Source organism: Channa argus, chromosome 24 (assembly GCF_033026475.1).
Source record: "Channa argus isolate prfri chromosome 24, Channa argus male v1.0, whole genome shotgun sequence".
NCBI classification, from domain to species: domain Eukaryota; kingdom Metazoa; phylum Chordata; class Actinopteri; order Anabantiformes; family Channidae; genus Channa; species Channa argus.
In genome coordinates, this window is record NC_090220.1 from 10486226 (window position 1) to 10497250 (window position 11025).

The following is an 11025-nucleotide window of genomic DNA, read 5'->3' on the forward strand; positions in this document are numbered from 1 at the left end:
ACTGTTTGCTGATTGTGTTTACCTTTACCTGAGACTGAATGTAATAGCTCAAACCCAAGTATGCATAAACCAGGTCGGGAATAAGTTGGCCTCTGAACACTGAAATTATCAAAGCCATTTTCGATCTTACGGAACAATTGAGCTGTTTTGTTGACCACTCTGTAGTCAAGAGACAGAGCCTTGAATGTGAGCAGCTACAGGAAACCAGTGCAGAGATCTGGGGAATACATTTTTATGCTAATGTTGTGTTGTATTGAAGGTCTATCTGAAAAGACTAGACCTTCAATCTTGAATAGGTTAACCCTTTCAGACATGCACTGGAATTCTGACATTATCCTGATATTGTGCATGTGTGATCGCAAAGTCCGGGACACTTCCGACATTGGCCGGACTATATCCTTCAAGCCCCCTAGTGCAATGTTCGTATTACTTTGTGCGTAAACTTGTGGGTGTAGCACATTGTCCAGCCCCGAATCGTCAGGAGGATTAAAAGCGAGAGAGTGGGCATGTTGACGACATTTCTATCACTGTACTACTGTTATAGTCTAATTATTGAACCTTTTTTTTAATAGATTGATAGAAGAGCTCTGAAGAGCTGAAAACACTATTTCCCAAATTTTAAGTGTCCTATGATGTCACACCTTCTGTGCACGCTTGATCACGCACAGAAATCAAGTGGGTTTTCACACGTCTGAACGATTGTTACTGGGGCAATCTCCCCCTGTGCGTTACATCGGAAACACCACTCCAGACAATGTCCGAGGCTGAATTTTACCAACTTTGTTCAGAGTTCATGTGTGAAACAGGCTTAAACTAAATGGCCCAGCAACTTTATTTACCCTTTTTTACGTTTACATATATTGTTAGTGTGAAATTACATGTTGTAACGTTACCTTTCTATTTATTATAAATGTGCTTCATGCTTTCTTTCATGTTGCTGTTCATTTGCACAGCACTTATACTGTACATAGATGGATTTTTGTTATTTAGCCTAGCCTCAGTGATATATTTGGTGGGGTCAGTAATGGAGACAACTCAGTATACTGTAATAAAATTCGACAGAACAACAAACAAAGCACAGATATAAACAGATTCCACATAAACTGAACATTATTATGTATATGTAGGAGGACTGATTGTAGGTCTGTGTTCCTGATAAGCAGTCCACTACACAGAACAGTAGGGACACATTCTGGAGTCTTTAATATTAATTACAGTAAATAGTAGCAACAGTAAGGAATTATTTTTTGTTCTGTTTTTTTGTGTACTAAGTGTAATAAGTGTTTTCAAGGGAATATAAAATGAAGAAAGGTTTGTTTTGTATTCAGAAGAACATCGGCTGGGGAGAAATATATTCCAGACACATACCTGACTCACTCACACACACTTGGTGGAAATGGAGAGAGATGGTGGATGTTAGCACTACCATAAAGTGCACAAACAACAACCTCCCTTCCTGCCTTGTTGCTTTATTTTGCTGTTCTCCTTTCTCTCATCATTTTCCAATCACCCAACCATTCAAGGCAGATAGCTGCTCACTTTAAAAATGATTGTGCTTGAGGTTTCTTCCTTTAAAGGGATTTTTTCCTCTTCTACTGTCGACTAGGGCTTGCTCAAGGGGGATTTGTTAGGTTTTCTCAACATATCTGTATAGTCTTTAGCATCATTGGTAGAAAATTATTTTGCTAACCAATATAAGTAAAATAATTAATGATCAGAAAGTATCAGAACCTGTAATTATCTGCTGACATTTAAAGCAGCACATCATTTGTGGGTATATGTATTTAGACATCATGTAGGACCTTTGTGCATATCAAGTAATAATAAGGATAATATGGTTATCATTGATAACACTAAACACTTAGTAGTGAAAAATGATATGTAAGAGATTACCATTCAAATACTAAAAAATATCCATTAGGTCATGTGATATTATATCAAATATTAAGAATACATTGCAGAATGTTACAAAATGTAAACTGGAACAAAAGGTTAGGTTAGTCTGCAAGTTGATATAATGAACATAGTTACTAGTTACACTGACATTACACTGACAAGGGTAACACTGTGGCTTAATCAGAAATTAACCAACTTTACCAAAGATTATCTCTGTGGAACTGCCATTCTGCAGTCTACAATGCTGACTTTATTAGAGCTTTTACTACACAGTCAGCTGTTCAACTACTGGGAGTTACAGAAACCACAATCACTCCATAGAACACGGCTGCCCCAGCTGCGCTCTCCACCAATTATACCTTCTATCCCACTCCTTACCCATCAGGATGGGGCTGGACATGACTGACACATGGAAGTTTTCCTCTATAGCATCCCTTAGCAGTCTGTTATCAATGGAATACCATGCCATCCGGATTACTGCAATTACAGTCCACGTGATTGGGACCACTCAACCAGTTACCCAGCTGGGTAACTTTTGTGAGTACCTTGACATACTGCTGTCCCACTTCCCTAAGATGGCCCTCCTCTCATCATCTCGGAAAACCTAAACATCCACCTGGAAAAACCTCGGGCAGCTGACATCCTTGCACTTCTGAATACATTTGACCTGAGACTGGTCCCCACTCTTCCAATGCACAAAACTAGCAATCACCTGCACCTCTTTCCCACAGTTCCACAATCCAACTGTTGTTGGTTTGATCCCTGGTTTCTCCGATAACATGAAGTGTCTTTAAGCAAGACACCCAACTTAGTTGCTCCTGGTGAGTGTTGGCCAGCTGCATAGCAGCTCCCCCATCGGTGTGTTATTGTGAGTGCGAATGGATGAATGAAAAGCATTGTAATGCACTTCGAGTAACAATAGGTATAAAAGCACAATATAAGTGCAGACCATTTACCATTTAAACAACTGTGTTTTTCAAACTTACCTGTTATTTTGGTTTAGGTGGGGGACGGCTGAGACCCAGCTACTCCACAGCTAAAGCTGAGGAAGAAACTGTAGTTGCAAAATGTTCTTCTGAACAAACGAGCCAAGCTAAAAATCTCTTCATGTATGTTCAAATGTAAAAACACATTGAACAACAGCCCCCAATTACTATCTGTTAAAAACAGAACTTGCGTGGAGGGGCAACTGTGGAGCAGGAAGGTAGAGCGGTCATCCACTAATTCTGCAGTTGTTGGTTCGATCCCCAAAGTGCCCTTGTGCAAAACACTGAACCCCAACTTAGTTGCTCCCGGTGAGTGTTGGCCAGCTGCATGGCAGCTCCCCCATTGGTGTGTGATTGCGAATAGGTGCATAAGAAGTGATATAAAGCGCTTTATGTGCCAATAGGTAGAAAAGCGCTATATAAGTGCAGATTTTACCATTTAGTCAAGTCCTTTGACCTGCACAGGCCTAATCATTAGCAGCAATTGGAGTGCGGCCTTGGAAATGTCAGAGCACAATGCATTACGAGTGTACATTTTTGCGATTGTTGCTACATTATTATGATGCTCTGGTGCGAAGCCTATTATAAATGGTAATATTGATAACTCTTAATAATACAAAATATACATGCTCAGTTGCGGACACATAGCTAAGACTAATTACCTTTGATAAATAATCACTTCACGAAGGTTACGATATTCTATTTTTGTTGAATGGCAGCGACAAAAGGAACAGAGATGATGACAGAGTGACTTGATTTCTGACCTGTGGTCACCAAAGCCTCAGGAGATTGTTCTTGAATTCAAGTGGATGCTTGTTTCAAATGAAAAAAATCCCCTTAGGAATTCCCTTAAGTCCAAAATGGACAATTCGCAAATTTTGAAGAAATTCCCTTTTGTTCCGTGAGATAAGATGTGAGGTCTTAGTGACCTTGAATTTTGACCCAGCATATCTAAACAGTTCATCTGAGTCCTGATAAATATTCTTTTGCCAAATTTGAAGAAATCTCTAGAGGCATTCCTGTGATATTGTGTGCACAAGAATGGAAGGATGTGAGGTCTAACCCCCAAAATGTAATAAGTAATAAAGGTTTATTCTTGAGTCCAAATTGATGTTTGTGATCGCTTTTTTTAAAATGGGGGCATTTGATAATTCAGAGAGTGAATGACGTGAGGAAGAGACAGAGGAGACATGAAGTCAGCATTGAACATAGCTGAAATTATGTTCAGGTCGGAGCTTCAAGATTCAAAGTGTTTATTGTCATATGCACACACAGAAAGCTTGTTTCCCCGCACAATGAAATTCTTACTTTGCTGTCCACACTAAATCTCATAAAGTAAAATAAAAATAGAAATAAAATAAAATAAAATAAAATAAAAAGTGAGGTAGTGCAGTTCTGAATAAGGCAATACAGTGAGGTAGTGCAGTTCTGAAAAAATGAATGTGCAAAAGCAAAATCTAAATCAATGTAAACAGTTATGTTCTTGTAAACAGTTAAACAGTTATGTCCATGGTTGCAAACTCCTGTCAGCTGGTTAGGAGTCTGATGGCAGAGGGGAAGAAAGAGTTCTTCAGTCTTGAGGTCCTGCATTTCACACTTCTGTACCTCTGTCCTGAGGGTATAAGTGTGAACAGTCCGTGCTGGGGTTGGGAGGGGTCTTTGAGGATGGAAGCAGCACTCCTGTAGCCTCTGCGGTGGTAGATGCTCTGCAGGGATGGGCAATGGAGTCGTGGTGATCTTCTGCGCAGTCTTCACCACTCTCTGCAGGCGTTTGCGTCTGTCCATGACAGTAGTGCTGCCGTACCACACAGTGAAGCATTTGGTCAGGACACTCTCGATGACGCAGCTGTAGAAGTTGCTGAGGATCGTAGGCGACATGTCAAACTTCCTCAGCCTACTCAGAAAATACAGCCACTGTTGGGCCTTCTTGACCAGCTGCGTGACGTGAGGTGTCCAAGTGAGGTCCTCACTGATGTGGACACCCAGGTATTCAAAGTTGCTCATAGTGGCTGATGCGTTCTCCTCTCCTTTCTCATGTCCATTATCATTTCCTTTGTCTTGTCCGTGTTGAGGGTGAGGTTATTGTCTCCGCACCATGACACCAGACTGGCCAAATCCCTCCTGTAGGCTGCATCGTCACCGCCAGCAATGCGTCCTATCACTGCTGTGTCGTCCGCAAACTTCAGGATGATATTGTCCTTGTGGGAGGCGACACAGTCATAGGTGAACAGGGTGTAGAGGATGGGGCTGAGTACACAACCCTGTGGAGTGCCAATGTTTGTGATGATACTGGCTGAAGTTTTACCAATCCTGACAGACTGAGGTCTGCCAGTCAGGAAGTCTAGGAGCCAGTCACACAGGGTGGGTTGCAGAACAAGTGTGGACAGTTTGTGGGTGAATTTGTGGGGGATGACTGTGTTAAAGATGGAGCTGTAGTCGATATTGAGTATCCTTAGGTATGAGTCCTTATTTTCCAGATAAGAGAGGGAGTAGTGGATGGCAGCAGCGATGGCATCCGAGGTGGACCTGTTGGGCCGGTAGGCATACTGCAGGGGGTCAATAGTGTCTGGTATGCTGCTCTGAATGTGGGCCAGCACCACTCTCTTGAAACACTTCATAATGATTGGAGTGAGTGCCACTAGCCTGTATTAATTCAGGCAGGTGGGTGGGCTCTCCTTAGGCAGGGGGATGATGGTCGTGATCTTGTTGTTGTTGACAAACACAGACACACCTCCCCCTTTAGCCTTACTGGACGCGGCCGTTCGATCGCCTCGGTGAACAGAGTGAGTCTGTTGCTGAATGCCGTCCTCTGCACATCATCAACGCGTTAGAAACGGCTCATCCTGACGCTGTTTTTATTGTTGTTGGCGACTTCAACCAGTGTAGTTTACTGACTGTATTCCCCAAATACCACCATCATGTGGACATTCCCGTGATAAGAACACTCTTGATCATGTTCAAAGCTTTTCTTTAAAGGCATGATATAAATACAACCAAATTAAAAAACACATAATTCAAACCTGCTTTCAAATAGTTCACAGATATTTTAAAGCAAGGACCATAACTTTGATAATTAATTTCCCTCTGCTGTTATTGGTATTGCCTTTGTAAAGTTTGTAGACAGAAATAAATTGGCAGATCCTTTCATGATGTATACAATTACATATAATTTTATATGAACTAGTCAGCTATACTGTTAAGAAAAGATAACATCATCCCTGCACTGAATGTGTCTTAACTAAAAAGGTAATAGTTTCAATAGACTTTTTTTTTTTTTAAATTCAGGATCTGTGAGTACTGTTTCTCAACTTAGAAAAAAACTGATGTGATGCGGCCACATGTGTGATTTCACTAGAAAGGCTTGTGTAGTACTGTACTAGTTGTACTGGTGTTTAGAAAAATATTGTCATGTGCTGGCTGTGCTATCCAGGAGTCCTGGGTCAAACTCTGTGGTGAGCCATTTTATTCTTTAAGATGTGTTACTACAGCTATATGTGGGCCTGCAGAGCCCCTCAAATGTCATGCTCCTCTAAAAAATAGCCCTTTTATTGTTGATAGTTTAATTGACTAATCACTAAAATCCCCAATAGATTAATCATTAGAAAGTTTAGTCCAAGATGGTGGTGTGAATGGATGCATAAGTTCCTCTCCCTAATATTGTGGTAATTTGTGTGTTGTTGTGTTTACATCTGTGTGTGAAATACAACATTTACATCACCCAGAAAATATTGTTGCCATTGCCTTCTGGACATAAGGAATAACGCAAAACACCATGGCATGTACTAGAGGGTTGCAGTACAGCTTCAGGGCATCTAACAATTATACTAATTCCAAAGAAGCCCCAGCCATCCACCTACAATGATTATGGGCCCATAGCACTGACTTGCATCATCATGAAGTGTTTTGAGTGGCTGGTCATGCATAATATGAAGTCCATGCTTTCGATTGACCCATGACCCATTTTGATTTGCATACAGGTCAAACATGTCCATAGATGCCATTACCCCTGCTTTCCATCCAGCCCTCACCCTCCTGGAATCAAACAACTCATAGGTGCGAATGTTATTCTTAGATTTTAGTTCAGCATTCAATCCAACCGTTCCACAGCAGCTCATACAAAAACTGGATCACTTGGGACTCAAAACCTCTCTTTGTAACTGAATGCTGGACTAACAGAGAGACCACAAAAAGTGTGAGTTGGCAGAAACACCCCCAAGACCATCACATGGAAAACAGGCCTATTTTTTTGAACACACCCCTTTCAACTAATTGCCCAATTGCACAGCCTTAAGAGCGTACATATCATGAATGCTGGGTCCTGTTTGTTTTCTGAGAATCTACTGCACCTACTGGTAACTTGTTTGCCACGTAGCAATAAAAAATATACTAAAAACCTGGATTATTCTGGTTAGTCACATTGTACTGTTATTATTTTGAACAACCCTGTACTTTTTCATACTCACCTCACCCGTAGAGCCATCAGCATTTCTGGTGACACTTCACACCCCTACAATCTTTGTTCAGCCTCCTGCCTTCAAGCAAAAGGTAACGGAGCCATGGGGCTCACTCTGCAAGCTTACTCTTTTTCTGCTTCAAGCTGTGACCACCGCGTAACAGCTGTATGGAGCTGGAGCCAGCTCATTTGTTTACAGACAGGAACAGCTGGCCACAGAGCTGGTAAATGGTGGAGGGTTGGAAAAGAAAACAGGTGACTGAGGAGAGAAGATTCAAGCCACATCTCCCATCTCGATTGTGAGCAATCAGAGGTTTCTGGAGAACAAGCTGTATGAGTTGACTGCATTGGTGAGGTAGGAAAATATCTCTCGAGACTGTAGGCTAATGTGTTTCACAGAGACATGGCAGCAGGACAGTATGCCCGATGCATCTTTATTGGCGGTTTACAGTGCAGTTGGATCAGAGGAGAGAGGAAAGAGGAAAGGAGGGGGCCTGTTCATTTACATCACCAACAGGTGGTGTCATACTGGTCATGTTATTGTGAAAGAGTCTGTTGCCCGGACATTAAACTGTTGGCAGGGGGCCTCCGTCCTTGCTATATGCTCAAAGACTTCTGTCATGCCATATTGATTACCATCTATATTCCTCCCTCTGCCTCCTCAGACAGCGTATGTGACTTCACATAGTTGGTCACAGCGATACTCAGGACCCGATATCCTAACGCCCTCTTTATAATCTAAGGTGATTTAAATCATCCAAGACCGTCCCCACCTTCACACAGTATGTGGATTGTCTCACCAGTTACTGGAGTGACGTTCACTTGACAATCACTGGGAGAAGTCACTGGACCTGATGTACTCAAATGTTAAAGAGGCCTACAGCTCTTCTACCCTCACCCCCTGGGCAGGTCTGACCATAACCTGATCCACATCCTAACTGTGTACAAGCCCCTGGTTTAAAGGATGGCCCTTAGGAGGGCTGGTTCTGTTCTAGGGAGGAACTGGACCCTCTGCATGTTGTGGCTGAGAGGAGAATGTTGTTCAAACTCCTCTCAATCTTGGACAATCCTTCCCACCCACTCCACTGCATCCTGACTGCAGAGAGGAGCACTTTCAGCCAGAGAGTGATCACACTGAAGTGCTCCACAGAACCCCAAAGGAGATCCTCTATCGCAGTGGCCATTAAACTGTTCAACTCACCGCTCTGTTCATCACATCCCCAAATGGATAATTTGTATTGTTTTTATTTCCTTTATTATTTTTATTTTTACTCCTCTAGCTGGATTTTTTCTTACTTATTGATCAGTTGTTTATTGTCTTGGTTTGGTGGAAGTTATTTTCCTAACTTTCTATTTTCACGCGAAGAGCAGTTCTAACAAGGCAACGCAGTTTCCCTATGGGATCAATAAAGTTACCGAATCTTGAATCTTGAATCTTGAATCTTGAATCAAACAGCTTCATCCACCAGGCTGTCAGGATCCTGAACTCTGCACACTACCCCCCATCCCCCTTGCTTATGGACATATGCACCCATTATACACAAAGACTCTTTGCCCCAAAAGTTTGGCACTCACTGTCAAACTTGATCCTTACTATAACCATTTACACCTTGTTGTATTTGTTGCTATTGGTCAATGCACCTTTTGTGCAGCGTAATTGTTCATGTACACTTTACATGTCTCTTTCTACTGTATTTCAAATAGCGCTACTGTTGTATATAGGTTGATTCATATTGGTTTTATACGGGTTGACCTATATTGGTATTGGAATTTTTATTTATAATGTCATTTTTTTTCATTTCTTTTTATTTGTTGCATTGGCATTTTTACCCTATAGTGAGAGAGAAATGGTATTTATATTTTCTAGTATGTCCTGTACATACTGTAATGCAAATTGATAATAAAAGCAATCCTTAATCTTGAAAAATAGTTGTGAGTGGCAGCCCTAAAAACAATAACTCTCTCTTTATTGGCAAATGTTTTGTTAAACTTCAGCAAGATAATCTGTATGGATTTTAAAAAAAAATAAATTCTTTGGATGGTCTTGCAGAGACCGAGGGCAGCTAGGTTAATGGCAGTTTCACAATTTGGCTGGGGCTGAGGCTCAACCTCAATATGCAGTCGGCATAGAAACAGTTTAATTCTTTTCATTGTAGTCCAATGACTACAATTCTCCAAAGCCAAACTCTCAAAGATATACCCAGGCATTGATGACTCATGCAACATGTACTAATCTTTTGGCCCCCATATTTATGTGAATGACTGAATGAGGTCATTCACATAAAACATTAAGAACCACCTCTTCTTATCATGGGTTCCATTACAACTCCACTAACCACTTTGACCTCAATAATAAATACATAGTAGAATTATCATCTTTCTGATAGTTTGAACCTAAAAATGGAGAAATTATAACCTTGCAAAAATAGAATTCATGGAAGAGTCACTGTATTTGAGTGGAGAAAATTCTGTTGTCATGGCAGAAATTTATTAGTCTAAAATTGTGTAATCTAATATTGTGACGATTGTATATTGTGTTGTCTGGACCCTGCATAACAGGTTTGTTTTTTTTACATAACATTTAGACGAGAAATTAGCTTACCAGAAAAAGCCAACCATTACCTGGGTAATTACAGTACTCACCAAAAGTTAGTGATATTTGACTTTCAGGTGAAATTTATAGAAAATGGAAAATGTTCATGCTACAGTGATAATGTATTATGAAAGTAGGCTAAGTGGCTACTACCTCTGAGTACATCCTGTTTAAAGCCTTGCAATGGCCAAGTACTGTTGATCAATTGTTAGCTGTCCTCTTGGTCTCATGATGTCAAAATGTAAAGAGTATAATGAAGAGGACTGTTTAAATACATATTGTCATTGAACCAGAACATTTAGTGGTAGATTCATAGATCAGACACTTGATTTTTGTGGTTAATCACCTTGTTAGAGAACAGTGTGTTATGCAGTAATCACTGAAGCATTGAACAGTTTTACATGTGGATTCAAAAGTTTAGAGAAGGTCAAATTAAGTAAACCTGTAAAGGTTCCACTGCATTCATAGGTGCATTCGGAAATTTCACCCGAAAGTCGTATATCCCTGACTTTTTGTTAGTAGTGTCAAAACATATAAGTGTACTGAATGAATAAAGTGAAAACTGTGCTTTTTTGCAAAGTCATTACCAATTTATTCAAGACTACACATATTTGATGAAATTGGTTTTACTTACTCATATCTACAGTGCTTTGTTCTCAAAAGTGTTAACCTGTGTCCTTCTATATCTACAGCATTGACTAATGCAACAGAACCTGCTGAGGTTGCAGAAAGGCCTGGACCAAGAATTTAACCAGCATCCACCACTTTACGCTGGATCACCTCAGTCAACAAAATTATCAGCTCCATCTTCATCCTCGCCCTTACCTTGGTCAAACCCTGAACACGCTTCCTGCTGGGCCTGTTGCAGCATTGCATGTACAGTTGTTACCACTGGTGCCCCCAGGGGAGCCCAGTGACAACAGCCATACAGGTAGGTATGTGAGGGTGATGCCTGCTTAGTAAGATCTTAAGGAAAAAAGAAAAGTAGTAGTAGAGTCAAGAGTAAGGAGGAGAAGAAAGAAATCCTTTTCACACTGCCTATTCAATTCAATATTATTTTTGAGTTAATGTTATTCCTTCTTTATGCAGGCACTAGA

General features: G+C 40.8%; 1 protein-coding gene across 7 annotated transcripts in view; it reads left to right on the top strand.

Annotated features, from left to right (window-relative positions):
* amot (angiomotin) overlaps positions 1 to 11025 on the top strand; it is a 59549-nt gene that overhangs the window by 9542 nt on the left and 38982 nt on the right. For all 7 annotated transcript variants that reach the window (XM_067494593.1, XM_067494597.1, XM_067494594.1 and 4 more), the window contains exon 2: positions 10621 to 10859. In XM_067494593.1, coding sequence (XP_067350694.1) covers positions 10803 to 10859 — 57 coding nt within the window. In that variant the 5' untranslated portion in view covers positions 10621 to 10802. The remainder of the gene's footprint in view (positions 1 to 10620; positions 10860 to 11025) is intronic.